Genomic DNA, 15,946 nt, shown 5'->3' with positions numbered 1-15,946 from the left:
TCTGAGAGTCAACTGCAAAAGAAACAAACTACGCAGGTAAACCCAAACAAACTTGTGAACCTAGGTTGCATTGACATAATTTTTAGATACATTAGCAATAATTGGGCTGCAAAGACATGTAATTGATGACAAATCCTCGCCAAATTTTGATTGGCTTTCCCCCCATGGGCATGTAGACACAACTAATTTGGTATGTAAAGTACACCCTTATGGATGCGCGAATCAATCGCCCAGCCTTGAATTTGTTGCATGCCCTCGTCGGTGATTTGTGCTCAGGGACTTGAATGGGCGATACCACATTTGAGTTCTTCAAGAAGAAGCAAGAGATTGGTATACCTATTTTGATTTCCCACCCGTTTTTCCTTGTCTGAGTTTATGTCTGCCTAGGTTTATGTATGTCTGGGTTTCAATATACTTGGGTTTATATTTTCTAGGGTTCAGGTATGTGAGGGATTATGTCAAGCATCAATCCGCGTATGTTCAACACTTGTAAACCAATCTTCCATCTCTTGGCTTTCACTTTAATCATCCTCCACCTCCAAAGCGTCATCTCCATCAGAGTCCGAGCCACTAAGAGCGTAGTCCATCTCCCTTAACCAATCATCCCCAAGCATCTGAGATGGAGGAACTATCCACTTGGGCATTCTGTCTTGAGAATCTCGTTGCTCATCTCGAGGTTTACTGGCTTATGTAGAACTTTCCAACGAGGTTGGCGACTGGTCCTCCCTAAGCACCTGAGATGAGGACACGGGCCTCTTGGGCATTCCATCTTGAAGACATGGCTGCTCATTAAAATCTCATTGCAACCCCCCCCCCCCCCCCCCCCCCCCCCCCCCCCCCCCCCCCCCCCACCCCCCCCCCAAAAAAAAAGCCCAACCCACACCCACACCCACACACACACACACACACACAATGTGAACCCTCTGATCGCATTGGCTGAGCACCCAATCAAGTTGCGTGGCATTTTTGTTGCATGCCGTGCTCGTCGTCTTCCTTGTTCTACATGTTTGTCTTTCCTCAATCCCTTGTGTGCGCAATTAATGCCTACTCCCCACCCACCGACAAAACCTCTATTTTTGAAATGTCCTACATGGACTATTTTTGTCGTGTGAGCCCAGTCGGGAGTCATAGTCAGCTATGTATCGATGCCACATAGGCCTTGTGTATCCCCACTTGCCTGGGTTTACATGTTTTATAGGGCAACCCCCACCCTCGTGCCACATGGACAATGTGGATTGCCTCTGCTTTCGCACCCGGTTCATCTCCTGTCTAGCCTTGGCACTAAGTAACACCCATCTTTAATGCGGGGGCGAGTAATGGGATCGACGATTCGGGTTGAGGGGCGGGATCTCGAGGCGCACTAAACACGGCCGCACAAAACTAAGCGCAATAAATCTAGCCAGTGAGAAAAACGAGGCGTGTCGTTGGGATTTGAATCGATGACCTTGCAATCCGGGTTTTGGGTCACGTAGGCTAACCACATCACCCGCACACGCAACATGTATGCACAATCGTTTTATGACCTTATATTGTAAGGTGACATGCATTCCCCAGGTTGTCCAGGTTTAGTTTTTGATTTGACTCTTGCGGCTGTGATCTCACGGCTTTCGTGCTTGAACTTCCCCGCCCTTGTTGATCCCATTACCCCGCCCCCCCCTCCCCCCCCCTTCTCAAAGGTGTTAGTGTTGAGGCCCGTTTAGTCACTCCGACTCTAGCTTGCATTCGATGAAGCCCTCTCATGAGATCAAGGCGACCCTACTCACGAGTGAGGACTCACTAGCCAGTATCGTGTAAATTCTCCAGTTTTACATGCATACCTACTAAACGTGACACTTCAAAATTTGCAAGTCCTACAATCGAGAACGATCCTCACAGATCTGTGGCAAAACCATTGCTGGTTTCTTTGCAGCCATGGAACGGGAACCATCATCTGCCTTGGAAGTGTCTGCATTTCGCTTGCCATTATCTTCACAGTTGCCGACAAAGCCGCTACGTGCATTTGCTCGGCAGTAGCAGCATGTTGATAGAGAATGCGCACTTTCTGAGAGAAACGCAAAACAAGAACTTGACCCTTCGCCTGCGTAGGCCAGCATTCTACCTCAAACACAAGTGTGAATGGCCTCTTTTACTCATCTCGTTCCACAGCTCGGACCCGATGGGATTGCCATGGAGCATCCTGCGATCGCGTACACAGAAAAGGCACTGTCTTTTCTACATCAAAAGAACTTGCATTATCATCTTTTCTGGCTGTAGCTTAATGAATTGTTTGTTTTAGTGTAACGGAAAGATTTGTGCCTTTTTGGCAGGTTCTTGAAGAGAAAGAGCTTGAGCTGAAGAGGTGAGGCCCTCTTTCAATCTTTTGTTGAAATTAAAGTTTTGTGTATATATGATGGCACTGCTTGATCGAGGTTTTCATTATTAGCACTACCTAGTTTACACATGAGCAACTCTTAGCTAGTTTGCTTCATTTCCATGCAAAGTCACTCGCTGTTGTTCACATGATATATGGTCTCACTTTCTTACCTGTAGGTTTTCGGAATGCTTTGTGGTTGAATATTTGTCATAAGTTTCCCAATCTTGCTGATGCTCAAGATAGAAAGAGGCAGGAGAAAGTAAAGTTTCTGATGGGGCATTTACTCACTCATAGGATCCTCGGTATGCAAAGCATATGAAGGGTCAGCCAATGAATACCATTTATCAAAATGGAAGGGATGGGTTGACCCTAAGCCAAAGACCAAGATGAAGGTGAAGGCGAAGTTGTCTACCTCCAAGAAAGGATCCAGTTCCCCAGATAGTCATTGATAGATCTAATAGGAGATTCATAATAGCAAGTTCAACAGGAGTTAATGAACATGGGGCATTGGCTAGGCTTCATCTTCTTCGGTAGAGATACCACTTGCATCTCTTGAACCCATTATGGTTTCTGGGGATTCTATTGTGCCTTCATGTAGTCACATTTCTGATGCGTCATGTGATGGGTGCCTTAGATAAGGATTTGCTCCCATAAGTACGGTGAGCGAGAGACTAAGATATGGGTATTTCTACAAGGTGGGGATGGGAGTGTTACGACTGGAATATTCCATGATCAGAATAGATTCTGGGTTGAGTAAGAGCCGTGCGCTAGAGTCAAGGCCATGAATAAAGATAGGTTCTCAAAACACTCTTCGGAAAAGCAATTGCTTTAAAAAAAAGTAAGTTACTGTTTAGGGAAGCAGGTGGTTTTCTGCGAAGGAGTTTATGTTAGCATTGCATCTGTGGCATTTGGACGAGACTGAATCCAAGGATGCTTGGGTAGTGTGGGTGCAAGGATTGGTGCAAGCAGTGGTGTATCTGACCAATGTTTGATGAGTTTGTTAAAGTCACCAAAAGCAATCAGCAGCGCACTATAAATGTTGGCAGCCCCTTTAAACGGGGGGGGGGGGGGCAAGTCCAAATCTGCCCCCCCCCACAAAAAGAAGACACCCTTCAGCCTTCAGCCATCTCTCTCTCTCTCTCTCTCTCTCTCTCTCTCTCTCTCTCTCTCAAACGCCCCTTTTTTCCCTGTTCTAGAGGGTAGAAGAAAAGCGTCCCTTAAAGTTGGGGGGATGGAATGACCAAGGAGACACTAGCCATACAAGCTCTTGACGAAGGTGAAGTAGCAAGAGTGTTGGATTCCAAACACCTCCTCTCAGCATCTGATACCAAACTACTACCAAAAGCCGAAGATGTGGGGCCTACGATGAAGATGGCTACACTAGTGGACAATACTCGATGAGTGTAGCCACAATCCAAGGTGGACAATACTCGATGAGTGTAGCAATAGTCCAAGGTAGGATATGTGCAACCATCAAAGTATGGGTCATTCATACCATACAAAACGTATAGTACGTTGATTCGTACGTACCATATATGGATACGTTAAAACAATTTTATTACCAAAACATTTAACATACATGTATTCGATCATTAATCACTCTTGGAAGGTTGGAAAATGACCAATCAAGTAAGGTCCTATAGAACAGACATAAACCAATTGCTTCAATTGACTCTTCCTATAATAGCTTCACATCAAGAATTATTTTGTAATTTGTGATCTTGTATGGTGTTAAACACATTACCAATATCCTAAATTGTTTTATCTTTTAAGTTGTTACTTTTTTTAAAGGGTATGAATTTTACGTACCTTAAAACTTATTTAGTTCAGTACTACGTATTTTACGCACCAAAAATGTATCGAACACTACGTACCTTTTCACCTTGCAGTAGTGTGGGGATTTCAAATGCGAAGAGATCTTTGTAGGAAGATGTCATTACAGGCAGCATAGAAAACTACTGCTTCACCTCTACAAAGGAAAGGTATTGCTCCAAGAGATAGGTCTTGAATAGAGTATGAAAACTACTCCTGAGATAGACCCACCAGTCGTAAAAAGAGTGCTAATATGCTGCAAAAGTCACGTTCGGTAAAACACCAAGAAAGATTTGTGGTGTTTGTAGTCACACATCTGGAGAAAAGAGGAAGAAGCCATAATCCAATGTGGCTAGATGGTTGATTTCACAAAAGTTTACGAAGTTTCTATAGGAGATGTTCTCTATAACAGGGATAACCAGAATTATGGTTTGCATTGTAGAAGCTACCGGATGCTGCAATAGTCACTAATAGACCGCACGCACTACCATTGGATGATGTCCTATTGGTTGGGTCCTCCAAAATGAGGGGAAGCCAGACGAAATAATACAATTTACGATCATCCTTTATGATGAGGGAAAGCTAGCCAAAATAGTTTGCTTTGTGAAGAGTCGTCGAGAAGAGGGATGACCAGAACAATCTATGTGAGTACAATGCCACCACATTACAATTCAGTGTGGCTCTCTATCTACATGAGCAAGCAGAGAACTGTTAAAGGTCCAATGGAAAAGGTGAATCGGATGATGATCAAGTCTGCTACCGCGAGCAAATCTCCTCTGAGAACCGGGCAGCCACTGGATCTCAAATCTATCGCGATAGAGCTCCTCTACAATGTCCTACAAGTGTCGACCTTCCCATCGCATGGGCCTTGGTGCAACACTTGCATGAAGGGGAGGGCATATCAAGGGAAGGAGAGCACTATAGAGAGAGTGAGATTGCAAGGGAAAATGGTTAGGGGGGAGGGGCGAGGGGAGGGGAAGAGATCAAGTGCACATTAAATGTTCTAGAGAGGAGAGGTAAAACGTTAGAGAGAGGTGATACTCAAAATGTTGGTTCAATGTGCTCAATGACCACATGACTAAATACAAGGGGGTGGGGGTCCCTATATCAGGACTCCCAAGAAATACTCTTCTCACAATGTAACACACCATAACTTGGTAAAATTGGGGGCACCCTAATTTCAAATAAATATGCCATATTACGATAAATAGTAATAAACTTGATATATAAAGGAAAAATTGTGTATTACTATTAGCACCCTAATAAATATGCCATATACTAAAAATAGTAAAAACTGGATGTATGAAGGAAAAACTGTAGATCACTAGAGATTGTGACCTTAGAAAATCTTACGAACAGGTGTCTTGCCTCATGCTAGCCTTCTGGGCGGGTACATGTCACTTGACACATCCCAACCCTATGTGTCCGTGGACAAGCTACACCACAGCAGGGTTCAGTCAGTTCAGTCAGTCTAGATTTAGAAGTGATCTGGCACTTTTGTGAGTCTATTCGTAGACCGTTCATGCCCAGTCACTTAGCATAGATGCATATCCTCCGGTTGCACACAACATGATTATCGGAATTCCCATCAGAATCCATTGGCATCAGTTAGGGGAATTTTCCAGTGCATTTAGCCTATTTTCCCTATTTTTGGTTATTTTCACTTATTATTTTTAAGTGACTTTCCAACAAAAGTAGGTAGGGCAATTTTGCTAAGTTAATATTTAAGCAAACCCAAGTTAGCACTTTCTGGCAGAAGAGGCAGCAGGAGCTTCCCGCTCAACAGGCAACTTCTCAACAGTAACCCCCAGCACCCCCAGCGTTCTTGGATTCCATCCTCACGGGGCCAGTCCCCATCATTGGCGTTTCCTCTCTTGTAGTCATCACCATCAACCTCAGTACCCTAGCGTTAGCAGATTGTTGCCATCGCCAGGAATTCATCAACAATTTGCGTTTTTGCTATTTCAGCCATTAGCGTTTTTGGCTCCACAAGCCTAGCGTTTTTGGCAAGGGGCAGATCCAGCCAGCGTTTTTGATTCTCAGCCTTTGCCGCATCAGACCACAGTATTTTCAGCCCTATGGACAGAAGTAGATCAGCCCCCAAGTTGGTTGCAGATGTTCCCCCATTTTCAGCCATTAAAACGCAGCCAAAACAGTCATTTTCAGCCACCAAAACAGTCCCGAAACTCAGCGATTAGAAGATCTCAGATTTCAGCCATCAAGTCGCCGTCGTCATCACTGTCGTCGTCATCGGCATAGTCCAAGTTGCATCAGTCCATTGCATACGCATTGTACACCTTTGTGCAATCAAAGTAGACCACTCTCGCTGACGAGAGTGGGGCCTTCGGAGGAGGGTTTTACAACCTCTCGGGTGTCGTATCTCTTCTCTCTCCTTCTCTCAGTCTCATTCACTTGCACGCACAATATCCACTCACTTTGTTCGTGATCATAGCACTCTCCATAAGACGGAAAGCTCTCTCTTTCCCTAAGAACTAAAAGGAACCTTGAGCAATAAGGATTACTAATCTTGAGAAAATACAACATTCATTCCGCTGCACCTTACATTGGTATACATAGCTTGTACCATCGAGAAGGTACGCCTTCCTTAGTATCGCCGAGCACAGCCACAAAACAACCCTCAATGCCTAATGTGCTTTTGGGAGATGCTGGAGCCATCACCGTACGGGAACATGTAACTCTTAATTGTCACGTGCACATGGCTTTGTGTGCCATCATTCGGGGCTGATTTTGGATGTAGTGGGTTGATTTGCAGATTTTCTCACTTCTACCTCGACCTAGCCTCGTCACATACCCGAGTTCTCCAACACCAATGAGAGGTGTGACGATTCTGACACAAATTCAGCCCGTGATGACGAAGTACGTAGTGAGTGTACAATCGGCGGTGGTGGTGAACCACCCGTTAATGAGGAGTGGGGAGATTGGTCTAGTTCTACTCCGGCGTAGGTGATCAACCAATCAAGATACCTACCCTTTCTACTTTTCCCTCGGATCGGGAATCGAATGGAGACAAGTATGCCATTTGGAAAGCAATCATGATGGCGGTCTTTGACTCTTACGAGCTTGGAGGTTTTGTCTCGAGCAACTTTCAAAAGCCAAAGGACCCTGCAAGAGCAAAGTTATGGGAGCGTGTCAATGCTCAAAACCGGTCTTTCATTATCCTCAACAATACACCATCAATTATTAGCCACATACATTTGATGAAGGATGCGAAGTTGATTTGGGATCGGCTTTCTTCACTTTATGATCGAGTTTCTCCAATGAAGCGGATAGCCCTTGAGGTGCAATTGAGAACCTTGGATGCGAAGCACTCTTCCATGCGGGATCACATCAACACGATGCAGGAGCTTCAACAAGAGATACTTGATATGGGAAATCTTATCAGTTCAGAGGGTATGGCCATCCAGCTTTTGGCCCAATTGCCTCCTCGGTACACCAACTTCTATTCTTCTTTGATTATAAGTGGTCGGTTGATTACTATCTCTTGGGACGAAATTGCTCCAATGGTGTTGGACCACGAGGAGCGGCTCAATATAGGGAAGAAGTCAAGCTCTTCCAACAACAAGAAGCAAAAGGGTAAGAAGAAAAGCAACAACACCAAAGACGAGATGAGTGATGTCGAGCGGGAAGCCTTGAAGGCGGAACTACTTTGCAACAGTTGCGTTGAGAAGTGACATTATCGGAGGAAGTGACACTACTTACAGACAAGCACGGTCTAGGTAATTTTGCTATATCAAAATATCAAGAGCTTCGATATGGAATGAGAAAACTAAATGTCCCTTGGAGTGACCTCGTATATTTTTGTGCTAACTTCACTTGTTTTGCAGATATACTGTAAATGCGGATGATTACTCTTCTTTCAAGAAGGGGGGATGTTGCAAACTGTTGTGTCAAGCCATTGAAGATGCAGCGGGTTAGGGTTTTCTAGACCTAAACCTAGCCGACTTGCAGATCTTGGCCAAGGGGCCTAAACCGAACAAAAGAAGCAACAGAAGAAGTATTATCAACTTGCAAAGTCTTGCCAAGTGGCCCAACTTAAAAAAAAGAGTTCCTAACTTCTGGGACCCCATCCGATGGGGCCTATATTAAGAAGTAGGACCCACAAGCATAGAAAAGACAATTGTGTAGGCAGCTAATGACATGGCAGGTCTGTACGGACATCTTGCAACTCACACTGACAAGCTGACGTGGCATTGTATGGACTGCCGTAAAACGCGCTGACAGCTGCCAACGTGGTAGAGCTTTATGGAATTAATGCTGGCAGCTTTTGGATCAAATGCTTTTAGACCAAATGCTTTTAGTTTGATGCTTTTTAGTTTAGAGGCCAAGGGCTTTTAAATAAGAAGCCTTGGTGCAAGATGCAGAGTAGAGTCTCTGGGATTGTACCTTGTTGAAGCAAAATAAATGAATATTGAAAGGGATGCCAAGGTTTGGGGCCAATGCTCTCTTTAGGGTGGAACTTTGCCGCTCTGCATCTCGTGTGTCGTGCATCTCTTTCCGTTCTATTGTTTTGAAGTGCTTAAAGTTGTCTCGTCTGTTCTTTTCCGTTGGCACGTGGTGCCATCTTGTTACAACTAATCCTCCTAGGATTTTAGACACTCTTATCTAGAGATATGTACAAAATTGGTTTTGGAAGTCTATGAAGCATGCCCATGTGGCATACAGAGCCATGTGCATGTGACAAAAGATCTTTTCCGTAATGTCCTTCAAGTGTCGACGGCCCACCGCACGGACCTCGGGTGAAACATGTGCAGAAAGGGAAGGGACAAGAAGGGAAAGGGAGCGCTAGAGAGAGAGTGAGATCGCAAGAGAACGCTGGGAGAAAGAGGGACCGCAATGCACATTAAATGCTAGAGAGGTAAAACGCTAGAGAGTGGTGAAATGTTGGCTCAATTTGCTCAATGATCTCATGATCGAATACAAGGGGGGTGGGGGTCCCTATATAGGGACTCCCCCAAAATGCCCTACTCACAGCCTAATACTCCACAACTTGGTAAAATTGGGAGTGCTTTAATGAATATGCCATATTATTATAAAAATTGATAAAGTAGACATATGAAAGGAAAACTGCAAATTACTAGAGACTCTTACCTTAGGAAACCTTGGGAACAGGGGTCTTGCCTCATGTGAGCCTATTGGGTGAGCATAACACTTATCGCCAAGAAGGTACGTCTACCTCAGGTATGGCCGAGCACAACCACAAAATAGTCCTCACTCCCTAATTTGCTCCTGGGAGATGTTGGAGCGTCCATCGGACAAGAAGGTGTAACTCCAACAAGAATCTTTGGCGAGGTGGGGAGATCAATATGTTTTGAGGCTATCGAGAGTGAGTGTATACAACTTGAGCAGGAGTGTAGAAGGGCATCTACACTGCCATTTAAGCCAATCTCAAGGCAGCTCTGGTACGAGACAGGCACCATGTGCCAACGGAAAAGAACAGACTGAACAGACTTTTAGCACTTCAATAACAACTGAACTGAAAGGGATGCACATCACATGAGACGAGGAGTGGCGTAATTCCATTCAAGAGCACTGCCCCAAACCTTGGCGCCCCTTTCGGTATTTTTTTATATTGCTTAAACTCAGTACAACGCTGTTACTCCATCCTCTGCACCTCACGCGTAGCATGCCAGAGAATGAGCCCTTGGCTCATATTTAAAGGCCCTTGGCCATGAAAAGCAATTACATGAAAAGCTTGAAACTCAAAAGCATCTGGTCCCAAAAGCAATTTACGGAAATCCATACAACTACCATGTCATCAGCGTAAAACGTGGAAATCCGTTTGGGTGCTACGTCAGCATGTCAATGCGTTTTGCAGGCTGTCCGTTTAGTTGCCACGCCATCATCTTCTATGCTTTGTGTGTGTGTGTATGTAATGCCTTTAGGTCCCCTCGGCCCCATCGGATGGGGTCCCATAAGTTGGTAGGACTTTTTATGACTTCTTCTTCTTGTGTTGCTGCTTCTTAGGGTTTAGGCCCCTCGGTCGGGATCTGCAGGTTGGCTTTGTTCTTCAGTGGCTTGACATGTCAGCAATTTGTGACAGGCTCCGGATGCAATGGAATCATACTTGATCTCTCGTTCTTACAGGTAACTCCTCAAAGGAGTCCAAAATACTGAAGTCACACTTCAATTTGCAGACCGAGGCAATGAACTTGTCCATGTAGATATCGGAGATCCTCTCCCAAGTCCATGAAAATGCTCTTCTAAAGGCAAGGTATTGTCTTGCCAAAGTTAAGTGGTAAGTCTCCGTCCACCCAAAATGGTCTTGTTGTCATTGGGAACATAGTGATTCCATGTGTGGATGTCACGGCCATATCTCATGTGTCCTTTGATTTATCCAAAGCAATCTACAGGTCCCGACTCCCTGTGGAGTGCGCAACAGCCAATAAGGACTAGAATGAATTGATCTCCCTAGGATTGTATGCCCATAGATGATCAAGCCAAAGTATATGCTGTAGCAACCTAGTAGAGTTGGGAGATCATCTCTAGGGTTTCCCGTATAGATCTAGTGAGAGAGGGCTTTTTTGTGGCTGTGCTAGGCCTTGTGAGGCTTTACTAGCTTCTAGGCAATAAGGGGGCTCTCTAAATTTTGTTCGATTTTTTCCACGTGGCCATTTGTAGTGTGCATCTTGTTTTTACTCGGTGACCTTTTAGTTTCCCACATTTGTGGGTCGTGGGGTACTTTGAAGAGAGCTGGAGCATTGGGGGGCGGGGGGGTGGGCTCCATTATGGCTGTGAGTACAGAGCTTTGTATCCTCTCTTGATTAGCAGAGTTACCCCATTGGGCTTCTCTCTCTCTCTCTCTCTCTCTCTCTCTCTCTCTCTCTCTCCCCTCCCCCCCCCCCCCCCCCCCCAAAGCTCCGGTGTCACCACACCTTCTATTGCACTTGACATTGTCACAAACTGGTGATGTGGTAAGCCCTCGGATACACACGCACACACACAGCCCTTACTGACGTGGCAGCAGCTCGTAAAACGCGTTGAGCAGATGATGTGGCAGGCCTTCGAAAATTTCGCCGACAAGCTGACGTGGCAAGCCGTACGGATACCTGTCTTTTGTGCTGGCCATGCTGACGTGGCAATGTATGGATGCTCGTAAATTACGTTGGCTGACTCTTGGCAGCTTTTGGGCATAATGCTTTTGAGTTTAAGAGCTTTTGAGTGAGATTTTTGGGGCTCTGCTTTTGGGCATCCCTTGTAACAATAAGTATGTCTGCTGGGCCCTCATTACTCAGAGCATCTGGACGTAGAGTCTGAGTGTGAGTCCCCGCAGACTCCCTTGTACTTTGCACGAAGATTAATATAAAAAGAAATACCAAAAGGGGCGCCGGTCTTTGGGACCAATACTTCTTGGCACGGAACTACACTGGGCCATGTCCATTTTTGTGAACTGTTTTAGAGTGAATCTCTATTATGTTGCGGTAGAATCTAGACTTGGGGTGTCCAAGTTTGTTATAGTGGTATCAGGGCATAGAAAGATTCTTCTTCTACGGAGGATTCGATTGTTTTTACAACGCACACAGTTTTTGGAAAAGAACCTTCATGCCCCGACCCTGGACTTATTAGCCACTCCCACCCTTCATACATCGTGCATCGGGCGCGCTCTCATCTTCATCGCTCTGTCTTACAGGCATAAAGCCATAAAGAATCCTAGATTACACATGGGTTCTCGTGAAGAATGTGGCAAAGATGACACCTCTGAGTGGGAAGGCAAAGAAAAGTTGAAGATCCAACGCGGGAATTGAAGAAAAGAATGAAGATTTGGGCAAATTTTTTTTCGGACCAGTTTGCCAGAACGGAGTACAAACGTCAGTTGCAAATTAGCATATTTGTGAACAGATTGATTAAGTACTCCAGGGGCCCCATATTGGCGAGACAATTGAAGAGTTACCCGATTGATAAGATTTACTCGAGATGGCATGTAGCCATTGCTTCTCCTCTTAGGTAGGGAGGAAAGCCGAAAGGACAGACGAGTGCAGAGAAGTAGAACATGTACTTGCAGAAAGAGGGAGACAAGAACTCTTGAAAAGAAGATGAACCAAAAGAAGATTGACCTCGAAAAGAAACGACAAGATTTTTCTGCAATAGAGGCTGGCTGTTTCTCTGAAGGCGTACAAAGCGAGTTACCTCCTTTATGTCATGATGATCACATGATTGATTTGTGGTAGTACACCACCGAAACGGCCACCTTACAGTGTTAGCCGAGGCCAAGATAAAGAAACAATCAACCAAAACAGATTTCCACATTACGAGGATCGATGATATACTCGACAAACTTCAGAATTCTACTGGCCGAATTGATATGAAGAAGTGATTATCATCAGATCTGTATTGCTTCTAGAGACATCTACAAGGCAGCTTTCAGGACGACTTTTTGGATTTTCAGAGAATACCAATCATTTGTGGGTTTTTCCAGACACTGAGGAAGCATAAATTGCTTATAAATGTGAAAAAGAGCGAGTTTTTCTTGCGTGAGATACATTTCTTGGGACACATCGTCTCAATTGAAAGGGTACAGATGGATCCGGCCAAAAGTGACACTATCCACGATTTGCCTGACTTGAAGAATGTTCATGAAGTTAGAAGCTTCTTTGGCTTGTGTTTTTACTACCGGTGGTTCATTCAAAAGTTTGCAGAGGTTGCTTCCCCTTTGCACATTCCGACACAGAAAGGAGTCCCTTTCTCGTGGGGACCCACAGAGGTGAATGCCTTTCACATTGAAAGAGAAATTGACTACGGAACCAGTATTGACTTTGCTGGATTTGCAAAAGTCATTCGAAGTATATTGTGATGCTTGTGGTCGTATTCTAGGTGCTTCTTTAATGCAAGAAGGCCATGTCATTGCCTATGAGAGTCGATTGTTTTCAAGGCCGGAATTGACAGCACAGATTTATGAGAAAGAGCTTTTGGCGGTTATCCATGCTCTTACTCAGTGGCGACATTACCTACTCGGAGCCGATTTTACGGTCTTCACTGATCATCAGAGTTTATGCTACTTCTTGTCACAGAAGCGGCTTCACTTCCAGATTGTCCATGTACAGGAACAGAAGAACTTGGTGGCAGATGCTTTGTCCCGGAAGCCATTAGTCTTGGCTATTTCCGCAATTCATCATAGAAGCTTTGGGACATGGTCAATCAGTACGCCACAGATCCAGATTTTTTTGATGTATGCACTCAAATACAGAATGGGGAAGTAGTAGCGGGATATTCCATACGGGATGGCTACTTGATGAAGAAAACGATGTTGTGCGTTACACAACCGTTGAGGGAAAAGGTTCTAACTGAATGCCATTGTCTACCTTTCACGGGTCACTGCGGCATTGATACCACCTTGAAAGGTGTGGAGCGTTACTTCTTTTGGCCAAGACTCACGAAGGATGTGGACGACTTTGTACGCAGTTGCTTGGTATGCCAGAAGGTCAAGTTGACAGGCATAAAACACAGGGATTATTACAGCCTTTACCCATTCCCACCTGCCCCTAGGAAAGTATTGATATGGATTTCATTTTTGATCTCCTGAAGACACAGAGTGGGCATGATGGCCTTTGGACGGTCATCGACAGCTTCAATAAGCAGGCTCACTGCTCTGCAGTAAAGAAGACAGTTAAGCCCAATCCTTTGGCAAAACTGTTCGAATAAATGACATGTTTGAGTCCATTGTTTTGAACAAAGATCCCTGATCTACTAGTTGTTTAGGATGGCAATCTGGGAGAACATTGGCACATAATTGCAGTTTTCGTCCTCGTTCCACCCATAGACAAATGGGCAATTTGGAAATAGCCAATTCAATGGTTTTGAATTTGTTGAAGTCTTCTTCTTTGGATCAGAAGACTACATGGGAAAAGTATTTGCCCTTGGTGGAGTTTGCCTACGACGACACACGAGAAAGACGCCATTTGAAGTGTTCGAGGGTGCTAAGAAGCTTCTTAATTTCTAAGCACCTAAGACAAGATTCTTTTGAAGACGATTTGTGAAACAAAGTCTAGAAGGCATGGAAGGCCATCTAGCCGTTTAAAGGAGGAGAGGTCGTCCTGTTTTGACAATGACCAGATCAACAAGAAAACCAAGGAATTCAAGGAAGGGAGTCAGGCCAAGACACCCATCGAGCCCTTGAGTTGAACAACAATTTGGAGAGTGCTTCTCAGAACATTCCAAGGAGCGAAAGGTGGCATCTTACTTGAAAAGAACGATGAATATGCAAGAGATGTCATCATGCCTTGGCATCACTTGAAAATGACTGAGAAAGATACATTGGATGCCTATTGCCCAGAGGATTTGGGATACTTGTTGCAGATTCTTTTGAAAGACCCGATTGAGCAGTTTTGCTATGATTTGCTAAAGAGATTCAAGACTATGCTTTAAACCAGAAGTTTGACTCCATTTAGAGACTTATGGGATATGATGTAACAGACTTGGACACTCCAAGTCGAGAATCTACCGCGACACCACAATAACCTGGGAAGTCAGTGCCTTTCTTCTGCTTTTTGTTGTGCTTTTCTGCTTTATTTTGCGCGTCAAAAAGATGAGCAATTCGTGCATCAACCACCTCTTCTAATTCTTGCTCTGTGTACATCCTGGGAGTAGGAGGTTTCTTGAGAGCCGGTTTGATGGGTGGTTCTATGGTCCGCCGCCACTGCGCATGCACCTTGTCGAAGGAGGTCTGGCTCATAAATTTTGCAAATTTCGGGTCCTTCGCAAAATTTAGCATCATATTTGTTGCATCTTCGATCAATCGTCGACGCTCCATCTCTTTGATCTCCGCCTGAGTAGGCCGAGGCGGGCCATACTCCTCGCGTGAATCTTCGTTGTGATCTCTTCCCGCATCTCCTGCTGCAGAGGAATTCGACTTATCTCTGTCTGAATCCATAAGTGCCGCGTAAAAAGGATCGGATTTCCCGTAGAAGAGAAATCGGCCGTGCTTTGATACCACTGTAACAGACTTGGACACTCCAAGTTGAGAATTTACCGCGACACCACAATAAATCACTTCAAAACAGTTCACAGTTGATTCGACACTGGCCCGGCGGAGTTCCGTGCCTAGAGATGTTGGCCCCAAAGACTGGCGCCCCTTTCGGTATTTCTTTTTATATTAATCAATGTTCAAAGTACAAGAGGGTAGGTAGGTGCTCACATCTCAAAGCATCTGGACGCAGAGTCTGAGAGTGAGCGCCTGCCTATCCTCTTGTACTTTGAACACAGATTAATATAAAAAGAAATACCGAAAGGGGCGCCAGTCTTTGGGGCCAACATCTCTAGGCACGGAACTCTGCCGGGCTAGTGTCAAATCGAATGTGAACTTTGAACTGTTTTGAAGTGATTTATTGTGGTGTCGCGGTAGATTTTCGACTTGGAGTGTCCAAGTCTGTTACACATGACTAAGCAACGATTTGGAATGCATGCAGGCTCATTGGCTTATGCGACGGGCATAATAGTATCCCACCTCAAAAAGACAAGAGTCTGCCAGTGAAGAGGATGAATCAACGGAACCAGATGATAGCTCATCACAGGATTCTGGCGAATCCGAGGGTTCCGACGAACTAAGGAAACCAGATGCAAGTTCATCAAAGGATTCCAGAGAAAGAGGAATCAGATGATAGTGCGTCTTAGGGTTTCGATGATTGACTTTGACGTGCCAATGAACAAGGAAGCGAAAGATGCTACTCGCATGTCCCAGGGCACAAGGAAAGAAAGGAAAAAGGGAATCAGTTGGTAGATCGGAACATTCCCCAGACCCAGGATAAGATTTTTGAAGCCAACCAGTAC

At 44.9% G+C, this 15,946-nt stretch overlaps 1 protein-coding gene across 1 annotated transcript in view; it reads left to right on the top strand.

The window, feature by feature from the left end:
• Positions 1 to 1,758: 1,758 nt before the first annotated feature.
• Positions 1,759 to 15,946, top strand: part of LOC147430868 (junctophilin-like protein) — a 39,283-nt gene continuing 25,095 nt past the window's right edge. The window contains exons 1-2 of the mRNA XM_086493409.1: positions 1,759 to 2,199; positions 2,307 to 2,338. Coding sequence (XP_086349535.1) covers positions 2,116 to 2,199; positions 2,307 to 2,338 — 116 coding nt within the window. The 5' untranslated portion in view covers positions 1,759 to 2,115. The remainder of the gene's footprint in view (positions 2,200 to 2,306; positions 2,339 to 15,946) is intronic.

The sequence above is a fragment of the Adiantum capillus-veneris genome, chromosome 21, assembly GCF_014529385.1.
Source record: "Adiantum capillus-veneris isolate H3 chromosome 21, ASM1452938v2, whole genome shotgun sequence".
In the NCBI taxonomy this organism is placed as follows: domain Eukaryota; kingdom Viridiplantae; phylum Streptophyta; class Polypodiopsida; order Polypodiales; family Pteridaceae; genus Adiantum; species Adiantum capillus-veneris.
This window is presented reverse-complemented; position numbering and strand designations above follow the sequence as displayed.